Source organism: Clinocottus analis, unplaced genomic scaffold, assembly GCF_023055335.1.
Source record: "Clinocottus analis isolate CAN_PGR_092001 unplaced genomic scaffold, fCliAna1.0.p SCAF_11, whole genome shotgun sequence".
Classification (NCBI taxonomy): Eukaryota; Metazoa; Chordata; class Actinopteri; order Perciformes; family Cottidae; genus Clinocottus; species Clinocottus analis.
In genome coordinates, this window is record NW_027175832.1 from 2,401,721 (window position 1) to 2,427,251 (window position 25,531).

Here is a 25,531-nt window from a genome sequence, read left to right on the forward strand (position 1 = left end):
GCAGCCGTATTCACATGTCAGCCTTCACAGAACAGATAATAATATGATGAGAAGTAGTTTAGGAGTAAGAGGCTTCGCTCTCTGTGGCCACGTCCAGATCATGGTTTTCACAAAAAAAAAACTTCACAGGATGGAAGTTCACAAAAGTGCTGCTTTTCTCCTCTTGTCGTTTCCTGCCACCTCCTTCCTGTATTTCCACTGGTGAAAAAGTTCCTCTAAAGTGCATGGATGAGGTAAATGGAATTCTTCTTCTTCTTCTTCTTCTAAAAAAAAAAGGTTTGTATCCATCTCCAGCTCAGACTGGAACCATTGTGTGTTGCATGTGCTGCATTTGAGACAACATCTCCTGCTGCACACTCGCAATTACTATGTCCTGGTGCGACGGCGTCATTATTCCAAGTCTGTCCATCTCCCTGCGGGTGCAGAGACGAAGCAATATGAATGCATGACATACACTTATGTTCAAACACACATCCACAACTTGCAGTGTTCTTTCCCCCTCCACACGTACGTTACGAGCTTTTTTGGGGGTTCGGTGTCGGCTCAACAACACACGCACAACCGTTAAACCACCAACCTAACAATTATTAGACAACCCCGTCTACCAATTAAGCTGGAACCATATTATCAAGTTGTCTTTGTCGCCAGAGCCTGATACAGTCTTTGTTATCCAGAACTATTTAAACACATAAAAGAGTAAAGCATCAAAGCAAAAGCGACGTGAAGAAGAAACCACAACCCTGAGCATGCTCAGTGGCATGGGAACGGAGCTGCAAAAGCTGTTTTACATTAAATTTCAAGAGGCATATTCATTATAATACATGGATATGTCGTCCTTATGGCTCTTTTATGTGTTTTTAACAGATTTCAGATGACATGAGACTTTATTTAAATAACCGAAGACAATTACTCATTAATTAAGGGCAGGATGCTGGTTCTGGTTTCTCTCTGTAGTCCTATTGACCAATCAAGTTGGAGCAATCTTTGGTTGAACGCGAGTCAACACACAGACCGCGTAATCCTCGGGACCCCAACGGCTGTCGTCTGACTATGATTTAGCTTTTTATTGGGTTATAATTATCTCATAAAGTGGCTATATATGAGACAAACAGGTCAAACTTGACGTCTCTCAACTCCAACTGCAGTCTCGCATCTCAAGTTGCTCATCAGATGCTGAAGAGGCTTCGGTTCTGAGATTTGCTCATTGAATGAAGCAATTAGAATATATTCATGAAGAGGTATCTTTACAAATTGTCAAGGATTCAGTGGATCGTTGGATCTGATGTCAACAGGCGCTGTTACCTTTAGACGTGTTCGAATCAAATTTACAAACTACCAGCGTGTCCATGTGGGGTCTTGAGGGTTAAATTTGGGCTGCAGGTGAGGGTCCCAAGTGGGTTTATCCGCAGTTTCCACGGTGGCCTCACCTGTGTTTGGATTATTCTCCATGTAATAAACATATAATGGTGTATGAAGTCTTGGAAAAGTCAAAAAATTAGCAACAAAATTCATTTTATTGCATTAGTATGTCTCATGAAGTGTCAAATTCTCCCTCTGGACACCTTGATGGCCAAAAATGCCTCATTGACTTCCATGAAAACCACTTTTTTTTTTTAATCTCACTGTCTTTGCAGTACAAAACCATGAAAAATACTAATGCAATCAAATCAATAATCCAACTTGAAACCCATATGGTGAAACACAGGTACATGTAAACCTGAAGGGCCCCACATGGACGCGCTGTTTGTTTGAACATACTGAAAATAACATGGCTGCAAACACAAAAGACACCAAAACACAGTCAACGTTTTGCTCTTTTATGTATGCAAATAAATCTGTGTGTGCTCCAGGTGTCTCCTATTCTGACTGTAACACCAGATAAAATGTCTCTTTGCTTTAACTTGAGCATGACTGTTGAGTAAAAGGTTATTCTGTCCATGCAGCTTGTGTGTGTGTGTGTTTTTTTTGCACTGGAAATGTGACGAACAAATGCCAAAAGTCCATTTTCACATGAAGGTGCACTTACTGGTGTGTGAGAGCCAGGAGGCTGTCGAGGCCGGTGTAGCCGGCCGCCGCCAGAGTGTCTCTGTACCTCTCCAACCCGATGGACCGCAGCCACTCACACACCGACCACGCCGGCACACACACCTCCGGCAGCACTGACACACACACCTCTGATCCCACACCTGACTCCAGCATAGTGGCTGCGTGTCTGTGGAAAAAAAAACCCACACAGAGCGAGAGGTTTGGTGGTGGCGAAGTACGAACAAAGGAGCGTGAATTATCGCGGTGAAAATGTAAATGCAAATGCTAAATTCAGATTTAATGCATATGTATTCCATGTGTCGGTGTCTGGGTTTTTAAAACGTACCTGTCCCCTCCGGTCCGGCGCAGAGTGCCAGGGTTACGGATGAGTTTATCCAGCATGTTGAGGATCTGGCTGAAGGTGGGTCTCTCGGCCCGCTCTCTCTCCCAGCAGTCCAGCATGAGCTGGTGCAGAACCACAGGACAGTCCATGGGGGCCGGCAGGCGGTAGCCCTCTTCTATCGCTTTAATCACCTAAAGGAAGGGCAAGCGAAAGGTTTTCACTTTCATTTTTACCCCAAAAACCTTGGTTCCAGTTATAACCCTTGTGTGGTGTTCGGGTTTTCATTTTTCATTGAAATAATATTATTTTTTCAAACTCAGACTTATTGACCTTGGCTTATTTTCTGGATGAACAAATACCAGACAACATGTACACCCCCTCCCCCTCCGAATTTATACTACACACAGGGTGTTCGGGCTCATAAAAGTGTGGAAATTGTGTATCTGAATTAAATTATGAACCATATTTGCTGTTTCTATTGCTAGAAAACATCTGTTGAGTATTTTAACATCAAATTGTTTTGATTTTGTTGAATTAAAAACGCAAAAATACAGCGGGTCCAACAGACCCACAACACCTGCTGAGTAACAACAAAATGAACACAATACAAGGGTTAAAACTGAAACCATCCAAAACAAGAGAAGACTCTTAAACAAACTGAGATTATACCACTTTATACCGATACTGCACCTTATAACACACATATTGTTACAGTAAATTGTGTTTGTATACAATAAATCATTAGTGAAGGAAATTTATTTAAAATACGCGGCAACAGACTTCAAGCAAACTGCCACTTTGAAAAGCTCCTGCCAGTTAAAATTGACAGAAGGAAAGCAAAACCTTTCACCGAAGATTTATTGCTTTTCTGTTGTCTTCCAACATCTTTCCAGAGCTGTGTCACCAACACATTTATTTTAATTTGTTGCAGCTGTGAGCAGCTCCACTACTTCCTTTGTACATTATCCTGAGGGACAGTGCTGTTCATCGGGGGCCTCCGACGTCTGACACTGTGGCCCCAGAACGGAGTCAAAAACAATATGAATGCAACTTTATGAATAAAATATGAACAATATGAATAAAACCATGTTTTATGTTCTGGACCTACTATTTGGGGGCTTTGAGGGATGTGAACAGGAATATTTATTGTTGCCGTGAAGTCAGTGAGTCGTCGTTTTTTATCCTGTATTTGATTTTCATATTGGACCGTTGCCAGATGTGTAATTGCCTCCATGAGCTTTGAGTGCCGCTCAGCCAACATTTTGACTTTTTTTGACTGGAACGACGTCATATTAAAACATGCCTTCCTATGAAATAAAGAACTGTGTGACAGCCATGGAGTTGTATAAGAGAATAAGTTGCATTTATCTGTATTTTCCCCCGCGTGTTTCACCAAAACACATCAGCTAAAACAGACAGAGGAGCGTCTCAGCGTTTGCTGATTTGCTCAGAAGAAAAAGAAAGTAAATAAGATGGATAGAGCGTAAAGGGAAAGTTTTCTACGACTACAACCGAGCGGCAGATGAAATCAATCATGTCTGAAGAGTTCCATATGCCAGACTGTCTGTTTGACCTACTCAAACTTAACAAGCTCTGATAGCAAAGTGATTGCAAATTTGAGCTGAAATAGGATTTGTGTCTCAGATCTAAAAACTGTTCAGAATAACTGAATCACCCCGAAATTTAAATATAGCGTGTGTGCGCTGCTCGGCTGAAGGATAACACTAAGCAGCGTTTTTCCAAGTCAATTTTAATCAAGAGTAAATATTCCTCGTCCAAAAAATATCTCGTGACTGAATAACAAACATATTGGCTTTCTGCTCTTTTTGCGGATTAAGGCGAAAAAAAATCAATTTTCAGAGGTCGAGCTTCTGGGTCATTTTCCTCCGGTCCTCTCCGAAGATGTCCTCTAGAAGTGGTCGTTCATTTATCTGTTTAAATGTAGTTGATTTAAATCCAGTCGCTAGACTGTATAGGAGTGAAAGTTTAATTTGACTTTGATTCATCACAGCTCATGAATTACGTTTAAGGAAAATTAAAATTGATTGTAATGTCGCTCGATTGTTTTTTAGACCAGGAAGTTGCCGAGTTGTATTTTAATGTGTCTTATCCGTCTCTTTTTGGTCATCTTCCCAGTCAGTTATGATGACATCGTACTCGTTGCCAAAAATCTAGCTTCACAACAGCGCATGAGGGGCAACCACGAACCCGCAGACAGCTTTCAAGCAGCTTTTTGGAAATGAAAAGATCAATCTTTCAGTTATTACCGAAACCGACGTTCAGCTTTTATTATTGCATTAAGCGTTTGGCTTTGGAGTGATTTCGCTCACTCTTTTTGCCTTTGAGGCAACTGGTATGTGTAAGAGTGACTCACGTCCTGGTTGTTCATGTCCCAGTAGGGTCTCTCTCCGTATGAAACCACCTCCCACATGACGATGCCGTAGCTCCACACGTCGCTGGCCGTCGTGAACTTCCTGTAGGCGATGGCCTCTGGAGCCGTCCATCTGATGGGGATCTTCCCTCCGGGGGACAGATAAGTCCCAGTGGCTTCCTGAAAGAGCAGCAAAGGTGACATGTTTTAGGGAATAATAGTCACGTTTACACATTTTAGTTGTAAAACAAATGTTAAAGGAACTGAAAAACTGTTTCCATATCATGTATATATATATATATATATATATATATATATATATATATATATATATATATATATATATATATATATATATACACATATATATATAATTATGATATATATTTATTTTTTATTGTATAAATATAATATTTATATTTATTTATATATTTATTATTATTAAATATAATATATATATATATGCATATATTATATATAATAAATATAAAATAATATAATATAAATATAAAATAATATTTTTATATATATATATATGTATATATATGTATATATATATATATATATATATATATATATATATATATATATATATATATATATATATATATATATATATCAATCAAGATTAGGCAAATGAGTGCACTGACATATAAAGAAATAAACCTTCGCTGCTGCATCGTGTTTACTGCTGCACATCAGATGTAAGTCTGTAAATCATCTGTTGAGTGTGTTACTCTCATATATTTGTGCTTTCAGAAAATCAGAAAAATAAAACCTTTTCCCTCATAAATGGCGCCGCTGCTGCTCTGCATCTCTCTTCCACCTCCCACCTCCACATCCAGTCAGCCTGCACTCGTTTCTTCACAGTGTCTCACCCTTGTGGTGTAGGCCGCCTCCGGGTCGTCCTCCAGAACTCGACTCAGGCCGAAGTCGGACACCTTACACACCAGGTTGCTGTTGACCAGGATGTTTCGAGCCGCCAGGTCCCGGTGAACGTAGCTCATGTCCGACAGGTACTTCATCCCCGAGGCGATGCCGCGCAGCATGCCGACCAGCTGGATCACCGTGAACTGGCCGTCGTGTTTCTGGGGAGGTTAGGATGACAGAGAAAAGAGGACGGGTTGACACAGGCATCGAGTGAGCGCATGTTAGATGTGAAAGGGTACAATTTCAGTCCAGTGGGGAGAGAAATGCCACGATTTAGTGAAATAAAAATGCCTGTACCCGAAGAAGAGCGTCCAGGGATCCATTTTCCATGTATTCTGTGATGATCATCAATGGTTTACCTAAGTAAAGACATATTTCATTACAACATGTACACAACCCATGTACTACGACGACTACGAGGTCACAGGTTCTGTCGACAACTCACATCTCGTCACCACGCCCTCCAGCCTGATGATGTTGGGGTGGTCGAACTGGCCCATGATGGAGGCTTCGGACAGGAAGTCCCGCCTCTGCTTGTCGGAGTATCCCGCCTTCAGACTCTTGATGGCCACGTAGATCTCCCTCTTACCCTGAACACGCAGCCGCCCGCTGCACACCTCCCCAAACTCTCCTGCACACACAGCGGTGTCAGCGCCACGGAAGCATCTGTGTGTGTGTGTGTGTGTGTGTGTGTGCCAGGCTTACCCATGCCAATAACTCTCTCAATGTGAATACTGCTAACATCAATCTCCTTGGCAAACTCGTGGATGGCCTGATCGGGGTCTTCGTAGGTGAACGGGTCCACGTAGATTTTCACTCCTGCCATGAAGGAGATGTTTGAGAGGAGAGGAAACAAAGGAGGAGGAGGAAGCGAGATGCGGAGAAGGAGACGAGATGTGAGTTGTGTAACTGCTGCTGCATATGTTATGTAAATATCTTTGGCAGGATGTGTAAGATATGTGAAGGTGGATCCAAGAGAAAAAGAGCATCCATCTGTCTCTCTGTTTTCAGTATATGTGTGTTTGAAGTACCTGGGTTAAGATGTTTCTCCTCCTCTGAGTCCTGCTTTGTTTTACTGTACTTGCTCCTCCTGGTGAGACATAAGAAGTGATGGACATTAAACGCACAATTATAGAGAAGACACTGAAGTATGTCGGAAAATACAATTTCATTTCACTAGTCACGTGTTTTTGTTACAGTAACGAGAACTGACAAAAGTGTCAAATATTGCTTTTTTCACACACAAACACACACTATTATTCCCCCCCCCTTCCAGTAGCGCTGTGCATTTATTGGGCTTTTCCGGATTTGCTGCAAGAGAAAGAGCGATGACAATGAGAACAGAGAGCAACGGGCTGCAGGAAAGACAGAGCGAGGAGATGAAAGCATTCAGGGGAGAGAGGAGGAGGGGCGATGCCTCAGGTAGCCAAAGATAAAAGGTGTTTTCCATTAAACAAAGAAACTGTCAAAAACACCTTTGTGGGTGAGCAGGTGTGTGTGCGTATGTGTGTTTGTGGGCACTCGCACATGCTTGTGTGTGTGTGTGTGTGTGTGTGTGCACGTCAGCGGAAGCTGACAGACAAGCTGCGCTGCTGAAGAGACAGTAATGACAAGTCAGGGACAAAGGGATTATCACTGTCTCCACTCTAATCCCCTTTAAAAGCTTCAGGTAACACACACACATCATTTAGCCACACACTAGCAGGGGAGTTGTGTGTGTTGTTTGTGTGCATCGTGTGATAGTTTGCTTTAAAAGCGGTAGTTAAGGTAGAGACGGCGCTTATTTTGATGTCAGTGAAGTCCTGATGGGAAAGCTCCAAACCAACCTATAGGTGCGCCTGCATGCCAGTATGGATGCCTGTATGTGCCTGTGTGTGTGTGTGTGTGTGTGTGTGTGAGAGAGGGAGAGAGAGTGCGTGCTTACCTGCGGCTAATGATGAAGACAGCTGCAGATATCAGCAGTAAAATCCCAACCCCACTGACAGACAGCAGCAGGAAGGCTGAGTTAACTCCTTCTCCAATCAGGGGGAAAGGATCTAAACAGAGGAAAGGACGCAAAGGTCATCAACAGAAAAGTTCTGTCAAACTAAACTTCTAAAATGTTTAAATATGAGCGTCCCAATACCTGAATTGGTGGCGAATTCAAACGGGGCGCTGAACTCTCCGTACCCGGCCGCCGTGCGAGCGCGAACGTGGAACACGTACACGGTGAGGGGGTTGAGACCTGTGACATCCACGCTGCGAGAGAAGGTCCTCATTATGCGGTAGGACCTCTCTTTCTGATCCTGATTAGACGGGACAAAAACAGGTGTGGGAGGGGGTGAGGGCGGGTGGGATGGGGGGGGGGGGGGCTCTTTTCAATGCTCGACTGCACATCCCTCGTCAACATCAGCGAAACACAAACGGCGTGCCGGCGGCGTATTGGCATTCCAGACGGCCGCCGGCTCGGCCGCGTTAACCTGCGGGCGCCTCACCTTTTCGTAGAACTTGACCTCGTATTCCAGGATGACCCCGTTGGGTCGATCCGGCTGTTGCCACGACAGCGACAGACTGTGCCGGGTGACGTCGGTGGCTAAGATGGACGACACCGGAGAGGGAGCTGGGAGAGAGGGAGGGAGAGATGTGCAGGTGTGACGAGGGGGAGGATAGTCCGACTTTGCAGAATTCTGCACATTCAATTCAATCCACACATGCACGATTTTCCTCGGAGGGCTTTACAGTCTGTTCACATGACATCTCTGTCCCCGGGACCTCACATCGGATCAGGAAAAACTCCCCAAACAAAGATAGTAAAACCCCTTTTCCAGGGGAAAAAAGGGAAGGAACCTTCAGGAGAGCAACAGAGGAGGATCCCTCTCCCCGGATGGACAGAAGCAATAGATGTCATGTGACCAGATTGAGCAACGTTACATGAATATGACAGAAACTACTCAGATAATGAGTAGTATACGTATGGTACACAATCAAATTAGCCACATTTACAATGTCACAGCCCAGGATACAGTTCAAAAGATGTGTATGGTGCCGGTTTGTCAACAGTCCCATTCACCCGGTGCACCTCAGAACTGACCTAAATCTCATTGCTTCCCATCCCGCAGAGACGAGCCTCACTCATCATTGAAACGTTTCCGATTCTCCACTTTCTCTCCTTTTTCCTCCCATCCTCCCTTCCTTCCTTCGTGGTGTCTATCCTCCTCTCTGGCTGCTCATACAACACAGCGCCATATGGCGGTGCAGGTTGGACTTGACATAGTCAGTTCTCGTGCTGAGCACACAAAGTTATTTCCCCCGGGGGAACCTGGAACGAAGCAGGTGTGGTGTTTTTTTTTTCCTAAATGCCTTCGAGAAGACTTAAAGCAATGACAGTTGAGATGTAACAGCGTGCGAAAAAAAACAAAAACTAAATGGGGAGCGTTTGTGAGGAAGCGCCACACACACACACACACACACACACACACACACACACACACACACACACACACCAGCTGACGCCTTCACAACTTGAAAATCGGGGTGATTTTTCACACACTTCCGTCGTCAAAAGCTAATCAGGAAACCCCGCCATCGCGCTAATGGCCGCTCTGAGTCCACGCTGTTGTCAGTGGCCTGTTCCTCAAATCTATCATTTCCAACGCGCTCCCCCCTATTTGTATTTAAGTCGGTGATTTACATTTCCCAGAATGCCTTCTGACATCCACTTAAGAACACCCCCTGTAATTATTTCAGCTGTTTTTTTGGTGTAGGAGGACAGAGTAATAACTATGGCAACTATGAGTGATAGTAAGAGTTTCCAGCTGAAAAGAAGCTCGATTCATTAGCGCTGATGCTGTTGTTCATGGAGAAGTAGTACATTTGCGATACATGGTATTTTTTATACAGTATTACAATATGGCCATGGCTTTTATGTGGTATTCAGATTTTATGCAAATGAGCAGCAACTATATTTAAATGTTCTGCTTTTCTAATCTAATTTAGACCGTTTTTCTTCATTAAATGTATTTGAAATGTTTATTATTTAGTCATTATCTCTAAAAATGTACTTTAAGTCAGAACCGAAGACATAGCCAAAGCGCTGTTAAGATGCACTGAAAATATATTTGGAGAAATACGTATTAAAAATGCATTTCTTTAATCATTTTGAATGGGAAAAAAAACACCAATAGCTGTTTTCAGCAGTGTTTATGGTGGAGAGTTGTTTGTAGCTCCATACAAAGGATGTTCATAACATGCTTCCACAGTTTCAAACATTACCCATGGGGCTTTGCTTCCCTGGAGGCATGCAGTGAACAGCAGTTGGTATCGTGCTGACCCACTTTATGGACAACATTTTGTGTTGCTGCAATAATATGAAGGAAAAAACCCCCTCATTTCTATCACACTCACCAGCTTGGTTGGTGGTGACAGTGACGGACACACTCTGGGCCGCCCCTGCACCGCTGGCCTGGGAGACCCCGTTGCGTGCGTGGACGATGAAGGTGTAGTGCGTGTGGGCCCGGAGCTCGCTCACCACCACCCGGGTGGCCTTCAGGCCGGTTCGCTCGGGAGAGAAGAGCACATCGGCGCCGCAGGGCGGGCAGAGCTGAGCGCCGGAGCCGGAGACGGCGCCCGGGCCCGAGCCGAGTCTCGGGTAATCTCCGGGCGCCGGCCCGCTCTGGTAGACGCCCCTCCCCGACTGGACTTCAGGTCCCACGATCCCCTGGTCCGACTGCATCTCCTGGCCGCCGTGCTGGGCCTCGGGCTGGGAGGCGCTGCGGTTCCTGGGGGCGTGGCCGCGGCTCGCCGTTTGGCAAATGAGGCACTCGAGGCTGTAGCTGGTGTCGCTCCGGCCTCCCAGCCGGCGAGGGGGGGCCCACTCCAACACCACCGAGGTCTCGTTCACCACGGAGATGAGCTGCTGCGGGGACGACGGCGGCTCTGAGAGGGAACAAAACCAACCGGGTTTACGTTCTGTCCACACACCACTGCAGGGTGTGTGTGTGTGTGTGTGTGTGTGTGTGTGTGTGTGTGTGTGTGTGTGTGTGTGTGTGTTGGCACGAGTTGGAATGTAGACATCTGGCATCACACTGGAAACCATACTGTTCAGAGATGTTTTTGATGGCTGGTGTTTTTCTTCTGTGGTATTCCTTTTTTGTGTGTCTTGTGTTTGAGGGACAGGGTGTGTGTGTGTGTGTGTGTGTGTGTGTGTGTGTGTTTCATTTTTCCCAGGCCAAGGAAACCATGCGCTGTATATAGACATAATTAAGTTTATGACACACAGACCGAGGCCTCCGAGTCTGTAACACAGGACCGACTCAGCGACTTGGAGAGGACATTTATTTACTCCTCCATGTCTTAACGTTCAGACAGGATGTAGAAGGTTTTGTCATAAGCAACGGGATCATGAGACAGGCGTGGCACTCCGACACGTTTGCGTATCCCTCTGTTTGGTCGAGACAGAGATGCTGGGAGACAATGCTTTTTATTTGCAAGCGATGCTCACACATATTGTCTGCGTTTGTGTGGTCTTGCTAGTGTTTGTGTTTCTCTCTGTGTGTGTGTGTGTGTGTGTGTGTGTGTGTTCTTACGGGTGCAGGCCATGGAGGGAGGATCGGCGTCAGCGCGGAAGAATGCCGAGTGGCAGTCGCAGACGGTCGCCCCGTCTCTCAGCGAGTGGCTGTGTGGAGGACACTTTGAGCATCCAGCGTCTGAAGACCTGGCCTTGTAGAAACCAACAGAGCAGGCTGCAGAGAGACAGACACACAGATTCAAGACTTTAAATTCACAACACTGCTTATAGCAAGATACACCAGCACCAGAAAATGTCAATAACAACAGGTTACGAGAGTAGTTACTTGTTAAACGAGAGTTACCTCATTTAAGTAAGGACCATTTTGAATAGAAAATGTATGCAAGAGTGCAGAACACACTTGTTTAAAGGTGACCTGTGGGGAACCGTGGTCACCAGTGTTGCTTTGGAGCAATGCTTTAATGACGATGTCTCAGTTTTACCTGTATTTTATTATCAACTATCATATGCACATAGGCGACAAAGCAATGTTTGCCTGAGCTGAAATGATTACGGGCTCTAGACATGTAGATATTTTATATTATATATGATCTAAACGCCGTACATGTCGGACAAAGAACATTAGCTGCTGCTATTTTTATGGAACAAATGGTTCATCAGGTCGGCTGACCTTTGACCCTTAACACAGACTTTGTGGTCTTCCACATTGACAGCTTCACTATATAGTAGATATATAACATGAAGGGGACGGGCACGATGATTTCTTTATATCTTTGATTTCGATAAGCAAAGAAAGAAACACCAGAAAGAGCACTCGCTGATCCACTCCCACTCACAGAAACCAGAAACACTGAACATCCAACTGAACACATCAAAACTAAAAAACGCCAGCACAAATATTACTGACATTTAAATATATGGAGGAGAAACAGAGGAAGAGAGAGAGACAGGGGAGTGGGGGAGAAGGGAGGATGAAGCAAAATCTTCTCTCTGTATACCAAGGAATTCATGCATTGACAGAGCAACAATGCAATAAATGAGTGCCTAATTATACCGCTTGACATCAACTGGTGAAGCAAAGAGATGGCTGGTTAGCGACATTTTTTTTTCCCTCTCTTTAAATTCAGTTAAATTGTTCCCGCTGCAATCATTTTTTTTTCAACACCTTCTTTTTCATCATCACACCCTATTCACTGTACTTCCTCGATCCCAGTGGAATCCCAGTCCGCTCCTTTTTTCCCTCCAACCATTTCACATTTCCAAGGGAGATGAAGACGTCCCAGTGGGAGTGGAAAGGAATGTGGGAATGATGTGTGTGTGTGTGTGTGTTTGAGTGTCTCAGAGTGCTTTATGACACTCTCATCAGTGGATGAGAGGGAGGAAGTCTCCTCTGTAATCTCCTCACACCGACAATCCTGCCCCATCTGCGTGAGCCGCCATAGATTTGCTCTTTCACACACTCGGTTGCCCTCCCTTTCACATTTTTCACAACCTCCCTCACTCCCTCCCTGCACACTTCCTCCTCGACCTCTACTTATCCGTCTCTCTATCTCGGATAACTCCCTCACTCCTTCTGCATCTCTGAATATCCCTCTTTTGAAGTCCACTCGCACAGCTTTTTACGGCTGGATATTGATACCAATTTAAAAATGAGACCGCACACACACGCGGCTGACAGCTAGAAAGTCCAAAAAAAAACAACCCGTGAATTAATAAGCGTGTTTCTAGCTGATGAGGCTTGCTTTCATTTGCTGAATGACTTATCATAATGTGTCACCTGATATAATCAAGTGTGAGATCAAGCTAAGTATTATCACTCTCCTGCTGTTGTGCACAAGCCTTTGTTTTTAATCATCCTCGTGGGTAAGTAAGTAAGCCATGGGATGGGAAAGGGAGGGAGTTAAAGGGAGAAAGACAGCAAAGTATTTGACCTCCTGAGGACTTAAGGGTTGATTATAGGCCTAAACAAGACTCTGCCAGGGGGGGTAGCACGCCGCCTTTGTCTCCTCTATCCTTGTCTCCAACACAGAGGACGGAAGAGAAAGAAAGGAGGAAGAATTGGACGCCATAAACTTCCTTCAGCACCCTCACATGTCTCCATTCTCTGTTGTGTGTCGCCTTTTGTGTCTTTTTTAGCGCTGGTTTTTCGAGGAAGGGAGGGAGGGAGGTGTGTGAGAGCGCCGCTGACCTGGAATAAGAGCTCATGAGAGCGTCATTAACCCGACATTAACCCTACGCTGCGCCGAGATCCGCGCAGGAGCCCGGACCAATAAACCGGGAGGGATTTGGACAAACGCGCGCCGCGATAAGAATACGTGCGTCCACATTGTGCCCGTTAGCGGCTTTTTGTGTGTGTGTGTGTGTGTGTGTGTGTGTGTGTCTGCTTTGTGTGACGAGTGCGAGAAAGTGACAGCGTGTAAAGGATGGAGGGAAGGGTTGCCCGGGACAGACGAGCGAGAGAAATAGACTGACAAGGAGCGAGAAATAAAGAGGTGAAGATAGAAAAGAGAGAGCGAGCGAAAAAGAGAGGAGGAGGGAGAGAAGCGGGAGGGGGAAGGTGCCCTTTGATTACTATCAGCATTGTCGGCATTTGCATACGCATTCATCTGCTACCTCAAATGCAAATGCGCCGCGCATGAAATCCGACTAAGAGCTTTGTCGGCACACTGTATGCGGCGGGTGTGTGCGTGTATTCTCCTTGACCCCGTGTTATCTGTCAGCATCCCTTGTTCTTTCGCAGCAGAGGGGTGTAGATGGAGGAAGTACCCCCCCACCCACCCCAACCGCCCCACAGTGACACCTGTCGTTGTGATGGATGGAGGGAGGGACCGATTGACGGATTGATGGACTGTCACAGAAGAAGGAGGGACACTATTAATCACGGGGGTCACGGCCTGTTAATTAAAAAACCCAGAGAAAATGCCCGGAGATAAGATGTGATTCTTATCCTTTCACTACGCTGTATGTCTTCATTGAGAGGACAGACAGATCCCCCTCTGAAACTCACATTCCTACACAGCTTTTGCATCATCATTTCATCGCGCGCGGCCACTCATATCACTTTAAAAACCGTAGGAATGTGCTCGCAGCTTTAAGTTTTCACAAATTTTAACAGTCACGAAAAACTGGCGGGCTTGAGGAAAAAGCGTGTATGGATTTGTGTGTGCCTGCCCGAAGCCAACAGTGGGGACATTAGCATGTGAAAAGGGCTCTGCAACAATAGCCCCCCCACCACCACCAGCAGCACCACCCACCACCACCACCACCACCACCACCCCGGACTGTGGAGTTGGAGAAGAGAAAGGAGGGATAATGAGAGCAAGACAGAGAGACAGCGAGGGAGAGTGGTGCTTGTCCCGCTGCCAGAGAGCTACAGACGGACTGGTGGAGCTGGCAAACCTCCACTCCATTAACCAACCTGGGAGAAGGAGACAATAGAGACGCACACAGAGAGACACGCACACAGATAGACGCACACAGAGACACGCACACACACCGATTGTGCCGGTGGAATGCAAACCATTTCCCCCCCACCTGCGCTTCAGTCGCTTCAAACATTCACTCGTGCCATTTCTTCGCCTACTTTGTCACCTGCATACACACACACACACACATGTACACTTGTACACACAACACACGAACACACACACACACGTCCTCCCTCTCTGTTTGCCCCGCCACACTCTAGGCATTTCTGGGCAGCCCTCCAAACTGTGAGTATATGGGAGGGAGGGCTTTGTTCGGGCAGAAAATCAGAGATACAGTACCCACACATTTACATGGGTGCGCACACACACACACACACACACACACACACACACACACACACACACAATCAGCAATCCAACATGACCACAGTCCAGAAATGCGATGCAATAATTAGAGGGACTGAATGCAGCGATTACGGAGTCTTTCTATCATCCGCTCATGCACTCTTTCTCTCTTTCTCTCTTTCTCTCTCTCCGTCGTCTCTCTTTGAGCGAGGCTTTCTCTCTCTCTGACACTCTCTCTCTTCTCCCTCTTTTCATCCCTCCTGCCGCGAACGCTTTCTGCCGTTGACGAGACGCTGCAGGTGCGTTGGAAAAGAAGCACGGCCGTGAAATCTCTCTGGATGCAGGGAACACACACACACACACACACACACACACACACACACACACACGCACACGCACACACACACAGAGCAACAGTCCAACCCTCCCAGAATCAAAAAAAAAAAGGGAGGCCTGCTCAGAGAGACGGTGAAACAAAAAGCAGAAGGCTCCTCTTTCATTACGCCTCTCCGGCCGTTCACATTTCAAATTCCCTCCGTTGTTCCTCCTCCTCTTCTTCTTCTTCTCTCTCCTCCCTCGTTTCCGATCCTCCCAGACGGATCGCAGCTGTCAAACTTTTGACGTCTTCATCTACCTCGGTCATGACCCTGCACTCTGTAGCTAAACTCTCTCTGTATGAGTATGTGTGTGTGTGTGTGTGTGTGGCTGTCAGTCAGAGTTCTTGACGTCTTCATCGGGCTCAGTCGTGACCTCGGTCTTCACCGCGGGTTGAGAAAAGAAGGGGGGAGTTCCCTCTCTCTTGTGTTTCTCCCCTGGTCCCCTTTGCACCCGCTGGCGGACCCCCAGCGGGGGAGGGGCGGCGCTGCATTGATGCCTTCTGCTGTCAGCGGCCTTCTTTCAATCCCTCCTCTTGCCCCCCATTCAACGTCTAATCCCTTCTTCCTCTCCGCAGCTCGTCCTCTCTTCCTCTCCACCCCCCGTTGTTGCTGCGTGTCGACGGTGAAAATGAACTTTTCACGTTTGCACCGCGTTCGTGAAGTCGAGTCTCGTTTCAGTTTAATTCAACCGGACTTTTGGAGGAAGAAAAGCAGAAGCGAAGGGGCAGCGAGTCCACATGTCTACGCAGAAGCAAACGGTGGCTGTGGCACTTAGCATGATTAAAATAAATAATGCTACATTTTGCTGGAAATACATGTAAGCTGCACGATGTACTCTAATGCACCATGTTGTGGTTTTTCACCGAGAAGGTCTGGGTTTGCTTTTTGAGTTTTTCTATAATTTTGAGGTAAATCATAGATGGTATAGTTTGGGGAAATACATTTATAAAAAAGAGAAGAATGACGCCACGCTCATATATGTCTGTTAAATGTGAAACCAGGAGAAGGTTAGCTTCGATTAGCTTAGCTTAGTTTGGGGAGGCAGCTAGCCCTGCTTTACTTAAATAACCTGCTAAGAAACACATCATATCTAATGTGTTTCATATGTACCAAAAATAAATTAAAGACACAACAAGTTGCTGTTACAAAGGGTGTTATTGACAGCACTGTTTCTCGGCCCAGAAGCTGTCATTTCTTGCATCTTTTCACGAAAGCAAATGACTAGTTCACAAATATTGCTAGCTACTTGGTGCATAAACTGAGGCTATACATGATTTATTCTCCTCTGCATCGTCGAGTGTGAACCTACAGACACTCAGAGTCTCTGTCCAGCTATAACTAGCTGTGCAGCTTCTGTCTGTAACACTGACCGAGTGAAGTGAAGGCTTGTGAGTCTCGAAGATCCAGAAACCTTTTGACAGATCATCTAAATCTGAAGCCTGACGCCTTGTCCCTCCATCCCCGCTCTGCCCTCCTTCTCTTTCTCTCTGCGAGTGTTTCAAACTTAAAATGGAAGAGGTGTTACGGGCGTCCATCCAATACTGCAGGGTCAGAGTTTTTCCTCTCGCCGATGGAGCAGCAGCGTTCGCTATTCATCCAGACTTTGATAGATTTCCACTGAGGCAGCTGAGGCCCGGCCAATAAGCTGACAGCGAGAGAGAGAGGGGAGACAGAAAAGAGAGCCGGCAGATAGATAGATGGCACTTCACATCTGCTGGAGGTTCAACGGAGTCAAGGGGCTCTCCTAAATCTCGTCGAGGAGGAACATCTTTCAGCCTTCAGGGACCACCCCGAAAACCTCCTCTTCTTTTCAGGGCGAACAAATGAGGCGAGCGGACTAAAGGTTTTAGTGAACATTTGTCACACACAATTTTGGCTACAGCTCTTCTTATTGCACTTTTTTTTCTCTTTCCCCTCCCTGTCTTTAACACCAACTGGCACTGACCGCATTGCTCTCTTTATGTCCATCTTTTTGCCTTTCTCTCTCTCTTCTCTTCTCCTTGAGTTACGGGTCTGTTTGTTATACAATTAGCCTGCTGGGATAGGCTTCATAAATAAAATGGAGGCCGCAGATCAGTCGCTCTTGTCGCTATGTATCTGCATGTGTGTGTGTGTGTGGGAACATCTTGTGTGTCCGTTGTGTATCAGACTGAGCAAGAGGACTGCAGCCATGTTGTAAAAGTCTTCCCTAGTTTTCTCACACAAAACGCTCACATTTAGTCGTCTCCACTATCACAACAAGTCGCTTTCCAAACATCACACGTCATCGACGCCGCGTGTGTGTCGGTGAGGGGTGTGCGGTGTGAACAGCTTGCATATTTGTTACCGTAAAAGTTCAGACCAGATTTGTAAGTGATAGAATGACATTTTGCTCCAGATGGCCGTTGTTGTGTCAGGACACCGCACACTGAGACCTGAACGCTGAAAGTCTCCTTATCATGGCAGGCGTTTAAAAGAAAATAAAAACCTCTTCACTTCTCCGATTTATATGCGATGAACTCATTGTATTGAGGATATTGTATTTCATGGTTTAACGACTTATTTAAACCGATAGGGGTTACTTTTCTAAATAATCTGAGAGTACAGAGTCTACAGCACAATGTTATCCAGATTTTGGACAGAACAATTGTAATATTTGTTGGTCCTGTCTCCTTCAATCTGAACAGATTAATATTTTAAAGGATTGATATATGATACAAACTATTCTCAGGACTGTGAGAAAAGAGGCTGCAGTCAGACGATAGTTAGCTTAGCACAAAAACTGGAAACAGCTAGTCGAGCCTTTCCTTAAAGCTCACTTACATTGCATATTGTTTGATCCATACAATAACAATGTGTGTCAATGATTGTGGGTTTATGGGGTGGTGTCAGACTATTTCTTGTCCACCAGTGAAGTGTCCACAAGATATAACGTGTTCATTTGTGACCTTTAGAGGTTTTAGTCGGTGGTATAATGTGTAACTTTTGGACAGAGCTGTTTCCCCAAGTTCATATTGAACGGATAGATGTCAGAATCAAAATCAGTTTATTACCAAGTATGTTTGCACATACAAGGCATTTGGCTTGTGATTGGTGCATAGCAATACAGCACGTTGCACTAGTAGAACAAACAAACAAACAAATTAAGAGCATGTTAAAATAGGTCTGTAATTAAAGCATCGAGTGTATATTTAACGTGAAGAGATGATTAGCATGATTAATCATCTCATTGAAGTCTGCAAGAACGCAAATAACTGGCTTTTCCAAACGAAAAAAACGAGATCTGCAAAAAATACAAATGCCAACTCTATTGAAATATGTTTCACCGTTTAAAAAAAGGTACAGAGAAAATGTTACAAGTCAATATGTGTATTGCAAATTCGAGCATAGTCTTTTTCAAACCATAATGAGTGACTCAACTCACTATCATTTTGTAAAAGGTGGAAAAAAAAACTGCACTAGTTCCTTTAGGAAGACAACTATTCTAAAAATAATCTCTGTAAAAAACAATCCAACCAATAATCAAGAAGGTTTTAATTACTACACAAACCGCGTCGCTGTCACCGCGTTCTATTGTTAGCGAATAGCTCGTCAGCTCGAGCTCTCGACATGGTTGCTCGTGGGCACATGGGTCGAAGAGGTGGCATCACAAGAGGAGTGGAGAGCTTTCAGGCTCCAAAAATGGATCAGTCGGACCGCGACAAAAACCAAACAACGGCACATTTTGGCAGAGCTTCACTTACCTTTACACGTGCCGCCCTTCTCTTGATACCCCGGGTTGCAGAGACACCCGCCGATGGGAACCAACCACTCTCCGTCGGCGCCGCAGTACATTTTAGGCTCGTCTCTCTCCTCCGATTGGTTGACGCAGGACCCCCTGACCTCCACCAGGGAAGACGTGTCGGCCCCGGTGACGGTGTCGGGAAACGTCGCCAGGTTGCGAACGGTGAGCGGACACGTTTTGTAGAAAACTCGGACGGACACCAGAGCGATGCAGGCGCCGACATCCTGGAAGGCCAGGTAGAAACCCTTCCGGGTCGCGACCTTCACGTCGCGCACCTCGGTGTTCAGTTTCATGACGCGGTCGCCGACGTCCACCTGGGTGGAAAGAGAAGCCGCGTTTTAATGACACGCAGCAAACCGCGTCGGCCCGTATTCGTTCAATTTGCTCGTCCGACTTGAAGTGGGAGTTGCTGTTGAACCACGGCTGATCTCCACTTTTCTTTTCTTGGCATTTGGCTCTCAGCCAGATTGACTTGTATTGACCGCAAAGGCAAAAAGAAGCATTAATGCCAAGAATGCCAAAATCAGAAGTGATTTTTTTGGGGGGAGGTCGAGGCAAAAGCAGCCAGCCGGCATTTTCTAAGACAGCAGAATGGACATCCAGGATAAAAGTCCTTGTAAAACAAATACAAAATTACTGCTAAGTGCTGCATGTTGTTTGTTTTTTTTCTCTCGAGATAAGAGCAAATTAAAGTGAGTGGAGGAGGCAAGATAAAGAACTCAAAGTCTGACTCAGTTGTTCGGTGTTACCTGGGTGAAGCTCTCATCCGCTGCCACGGTGTCCACCTTAATGAAGCTGCTCTCTTTGATGTAGCTCTCTCTGTCTTCGTTAGACTCGTGGTAGTAGAGATTGAATGTCTCCTACGAGACAAAAGGGACAGAAATAAAGTGAGACCGAGGCATCTATTTATCATCATCAGCGCTCATCTTTTCTCTTAATATGATAATGAGTCAAAGGGAGAGGGAGGGGGGGGTGTTTGAATAACCAGCAGCTGTAATATATAATCAAGCACCATTAGCAGCGGCCTGTCCATTCACTAATTAGCATAAAAGTGAACGCGTAAGTATTTAACGTGAATCCTTGACGTCATCTGATTTTGTGACAACTTTCTGTCGCGCACGAACCAAACAATGATCCCCGTGCTGTGTCAAGACACCGTAAGTGAGTTTCCTGGTACCTTGCAAGTGCCGGTGACCCCCGGCAAGCTGTTGCAGTCCCTCAGGGTGAACTTGACTTCAACGTAGACCCGCTGAGCGCCGGACCGAGGGATCCAGTCGGTCCTCAACCAGTTGTTTTGATTGGGCTCCAAGACGTTGCACACCTGGTACGTTCTGATGGGGATGTTCTTCTCGTCCATTATACTCACCTCTTCCCACTGCACACACAACATACATGCACATATTATTATTTAAGCCCCTTAATGACTTACTTCACTTTAAAGGCCACCACTTTAAAAGATGTTCCATTAATATCAGCTGCAGTGATATAACCCGGGTTACAAACAATAGATGTAGATGTTGTGGAGAGGACGGGGATGTGGAGGCAGCTTGTGTTTAAAAGGTTGCTGACTCCAAAGTTTCCCTTGTCAGAGTTTCTGACAAGTGCACCAACCGGTAAGGAGGCGAAAAGAAACAGTCCCTGGTGTGCAACTGCAAATGATGATGCAATTTTGGCTAAAAAAGTAAACAGGGCTAAGTGTGATTTTTACAACAACTCTGTAAGAGGTGCTTCTCATTCTGCACTGAGCTGATGACATAATGTGTGTTTCACTCTAAAGTTAGCTGCACGCTTACAGAAGCTGTTACCATCAAAACAAACATGCTCCCTGTGGAGAACATAGATTGTTTTTCGCACCGTTTGACGATATATTTGAGGTAAAAAAAAAAGAACATTGAAAACGTCCCTTCTGCAAAAATTCCGCAGCGAACAGCGGTGGAGATTTGTGGCGACTCCAAGGTTTTTAAAGGCGCATTTCCATACAAGATGCGCACGCTCAACCTTCACTGCGCCATCCATCTCAATGCAGCCGACTGTTTGCCTTGTACTGTGACCCCTCAGATGACCGCTTAGCCGCCCAACTCCAAATTGGCTTTGTATCGCCGCTGAATAATAATCTGCTCCAGCGAGAGCTGTATACACGCCAAATGTGCCGTGTCGAAGGAGAGGACAAGAACGGGGAGTCAGAGAAAGACAGAATGTGTGTGTGAGTGTGTGTGTGTGTGTGTGTCTGTGTGTGATGGGAGGAGGGGGTCTGTGTTGGAGTGTGACTAATTGAGCCTGATCGATATGTCATCAGGACTGATCCTATTGGCCGATATTGGTTTATCACAAATATACTAATGAATTCATATTGGTATATATATATATATATATATATATATATATATATATATATATATATATATATATATATATATATATATATATATATATATATATATATATATATATGTATATGTTGGCAGAAATTGTAGTAAAATACATTTTTATATTCATGTACATTTGACCTAAACTTTGCATATATGAAGTTCATTATTTACGTTTCTTTGTATTTGTTTATTCAGATTTTTTTTCTCATTTAGATCGATGTTGAGTGTTGCGCAAGTCATTTTAAACAATTCATTTTAATGTTTTAAACATTAGTTCATGATTTCATCAGCAGATTTGTATCATAAAATGAGCAGGATCTTTATCGGCGAACCGGGCGCTTCAACCGGATATGAATATAAGAGTGTAACTGCTCATATATTTGTGTGCTGTCGTATGTTTGTGTGTCTTTACGGTGTATGTGTGTATCAGGACGAGAGCTGTGGAAATAAAAAGCTCTCATGGGGTATGATGCCTCCTCGTCTTGGTTCTTTTGTCAGCAGACAGAAAACACAGCTGTCAGAGGGGAAAAGAAGCTTTGCCCCAACCATACAGAGATGCTGTTGTGTGTGTGTGTGTGTGTGTGTTAGCTGAGGGATGCGGAAGGTGGTGGTGGTGGTGGAGGGGTCTGGAGGAGGGGAAGGGTGGGGGCTGTAATCAAAAGCTCAGTGCCTGCAGACCAGGACCCCGTCAATCAAGCAGCATGTGTGAGAATGAGAGCATGGTGAGTGAAGGAATAAGTGTCAAGTTCACCAATAACTAAACTAACAAAGAAGTGAGAGAGACACTGAGCAAACGGGAGCGAGAGAGAGGAAGAGGAAGGACATTGATGGATCGCAATGTACCGACAACGAAAAGTACAAAAAGATGAGGATGCAATACAAAGTAAGATATCTGCAGGATTCATCCTGGCAACTGCATGGTAGTAAGAAATCCTAAAAAATGACACCCACCACCAAGCTGGTTTCTGCCTTCGCATGTGCCAAACACGACGCCAGCTATCTCCTATTAGCACTTAGGCTCGCTGAACAACAGCACATTTCAAAATCTGTGGGATGATTATTTTCAGTTTCCAGACCAAGTGTGTGCAAGTGTGTGTGTGTGTGTGTGTGTGTGTGTGTGTGTGTGAGTGAGATAGAGTGAGTGTGGTTGTAAACAGTGTATCTGTAAAAAAGCTCCCACTCACCCCTCCCTCGGAAGGACTGGCGGCCCATTTCAGCTCTCCTGGCACTGTCCTGGTATCCAGCAGGGTCACTAAAATGCAAATGTACCAATGCAAGTGGTTTAAGGGCAAACAGCCGACATTGCTGCAAAACAAAAAATGTAATTCTTCGGCATTGGGAAAGAAGTTTTGTTTTGCAATCGGGGGAGACTTAACCACACGACACGATCATCCCTGAATAAAGGACTACGACAGAGAAATTGTCATGATTTCTACCTCTCTTGATTGTGTTAATTCCAATTACTGTATGTATTACATTACATCAGATACATTAACATCATTTTAAAACTGATTTAATGGCTTCAACTTGTATTTATGCAGAAAGAAACAACAACCAGATGTGAGCTTTGAGGTCCAACTGTTGAATAAATGAATAAAGGCCGATGTGTTGCACACGTATCAGTGCACTATACACTGAGCCTGAGCACATCATGTGGAAATATACAAGAGGCACAAATGTTTTCGTGACCGTACTGGGAAGACAGAACATGCAGCTGGACCTTTGGAGGCAAAACTAAGTGAGAAATCATGAAAAAAATCTAATAACTACAAAATAAAATGTCCCTAAATGCAACTTTTCGCCTGTTTGACTTTCATGCATCTCGCTGTTAACCTTCCAGAACGCGCACGCAGCTGGAGCGGACAACACAAATGTGTCACACACACACACAGACAGACTCACACACACACAAACACACACGCGCTCGGGCGATTCCCTCCTCGCTCACCTTCATTGGGTTGATAAATCCTCGTCCTCGAACTTGAAACCAGCGGTAAAATCCAGACGAACGTGGAACAGATTCGCCATAAACGTGCAGCCATGTGTGCCGCCGAGTGACAGCGTGTGTGTTGTGTGTGTTGTGTGTGTTGCCCGTTGGCTCCGCGCGCGAGCTGAAGCGGCTCCATCCCGGTGGGAAAAGTGTGTGTGAATGAACCCAAGTGTGAGCGCGCGTTGGATGCAGCGGCGGATACTGGGGCGGTCTCTCACGCGCGGATGCTTCCCTTCATGGTAATTCACACGAGCTAAACGAGGCTACAGTAACGTGCTCCATCATATCTACGCAAACTAACACACACAAAGACGAAGGACACCATTTACATTTTCAGCAATTGTTGATGTGTTTTGGTAGACTTTAGGTTTTATTGGGTTAAAACAAGGACGCATGGAAAGTAACAGCAAATATCCATGTTTATCTGACTGTCACTTTAAATGAAATATTGCCATTTCCTAGTCTTTTTTTTCTCACCAGAGAAACACTTCCTGGTCTCCTGAACACACTCAGGTAAAGAGGGCCACTTTGAATCCACTCATGTCAGGTAACCAGAGGACACAGTTGACTCCTTCACGTGGTGGGTGTCACATTATAACCCTGAGAGGAGGCTGCAGGCACACTCTGTCCGTCAGATGAAAACCAAAACATGCATGTGTCACAATGTCCTGAAACATGACTGAAGTGCTTTGGTTTGGTGGCTTTGAGAACAACTGGAGGTTGTTGGAGGCTCTTTGTCCTGAGGAGCTGTGTGACTGCAGTGCCACCTGTTGGTGACTGCTGTAGGGGGAAAAGAGGAGAAACCCAACGAATGATGGGATTTTTCCTAGTCTTTTGGGATATTTTAGGGTAAATATAATGAGGAAAAGGAGCGTCAATCATTCCCCAAACCAACAGGATACGACGATAGAAAAAGGAGCAGAATCATTCCTTAAAAATAAGATAGTTACAAACAAAAAAAGGCAGAGGACTCGAGCTTTGTGTAGAAGCCAGGTGGCGCGAACAAAGAGCTCGCTCGTGACCCGTCCTCCTACACGCTCCCTCTCTCCAAGACTCTGCAGAACGACTCGGATCGACGGAGGCACAGCTTGAAGAAGTGCATTCTTTAATCGAATCTGTTTGTGTGCACGTTCGACCCCGAAAAGGAGGAACGGAGATGTGCGTCTCCTTGTTTCGCCCTCGTTCAACATGTGCGACGTTAAGTTCCGATAACATTGTGTTGAAAATCGACCGACTCGGAGCACTGAATAGCGAGCGTTTGGCCGAGTGGAGCGCTTCAAACAGAGAACTTTATACTTTATGTGAGCGCATGGGTTAAGAGAGCCTCTATTTGCATGTATGTGCTGTTGTGAGTCTGCGTCCAGGCCCGTCTCCATCGCGCTTTGTGTCTTCGCAGTTGCTACGCCGAAAGCATCTCGATCTCCTGTAAAGCATCACAATGGGCCCAGGAAGAGCATCTGGCGCTTTGAGACGACCCCCCCCTTCCCAAAAAAAACGATCTCCCCGGCTTCGACCTGCCACTCTCACCATATACGCCATAGTGCCGCTTCCCCCCCACTGCGCAATCACAAAGACCCAATTAGCCGAAGAGGGGGAATCACGATTTCGCTCGGGGACCGACGGACCAATGGCGTCGCGCGCCGCGCAGAGAGAGCCTATGGGGCGGCGGGCGCAGGTGGGTGGGACGCGACCGAGGGGCGGAGGTGACACGGATGGAGAGCGGCTTCTTGTTTCTGGTCATTTGTGTCACCGAAGTTTTGATTGATGACCGTCCGGGATGTTGTTTTCTCCCCACTCTCCCATGAGAGTCCCAGCTCTCTGGAGGCGGGTATGCCAGCCTCGAACCCCTTACTTTAAGTTTGGCCCCTTCGCTCTGAACCACACACACACACACACACACACCTTTTTGTTCCCTTTGGGGCCCCAGATGGCTGCTGCCCACACATCTGTATTATAAAGCACTAAATACAGCCCCCCCCCCCCCTCCCTCCAATCCCGTGCATCTATTTTGCGTTGTAAATTTGCACACGCGAACCGGCGTTTGCGCACATACGAGGTGTCTAATAGTGATGAAGAGCACGGAA

General features: G+C 45.7%; 1 protein-coding gene across 1 annotated transcript; it reads right to left on the reverse strand.

Moving 5' to 3' along the window:
* Positions 1-261: 261 nt before the first annotated feature.
* Positions 262-23,619, reverse strand: LOC137802026 (ephrin type-A receptor 4-A-like). Its single transcript, XM_068599544.1, has 19 exons — positions 23,406-23,619; positions 22,642-22,709; positions 20,266-20,463; positions 19,838-19,948; positions 19,048-19,402; positions 11,234-11,389; positions 10,053-10,583; positions 8,144-8,268; positions 7,795-7,954; positions 7,594-7,705; positions 6,701-6,759; positions 6,375-6,488; positions 6,115-6,300; positions 5,967-6,028; positions 5,618-5,827; positions 4,743-4,919; positions 2,372-2,559; positions 2,027-2,212; positions 262-413 (listed from the first exon to the last, which is right to left on the reverse strand). The coding sequence occupies exons 1-19, from the start codon at positions 23,581-23,583 to the stop codon at positions 296-298; spliced, it is 3,294 nt and encodes a 1,097-aa protein (XP_068455645.1). The 5' UTR covers positions 23,584-23,619; the 3' UTR covers positions 262-295.
* Positions 23,620-25,531: the final 1,912 nt, after the last annotated feature.

What these genes read in the sequence shown, in the direction of transcription:
- LOC137802026 (XM_068599544.1), bottom strand. Translation starts at nt 23,583, where the DNA reads ATGGAGCCGCTTCAGCTCGCGCGCGGAGCCAACGGGCAACACACACAA. An exon ending in GAAGGGCGGCACGTGTAAAG is followed by an intron (nt 11,390 to 19,047) that starts GTAAGTGAAGCT and finishes GTCTCTCTGCAG; the next exon opens with CCTGCTCTGTTGGTTTCTAC. An exon ending in TGAGAGAGTTATTGGCATGG is followed by an intron (nt 6,301 to 6,374) that starts GTAAGCCTGGCA and finishes CTGTGTGTGCAG; the next exon opens with GAGAGTTTGGGGAGGTGTGC.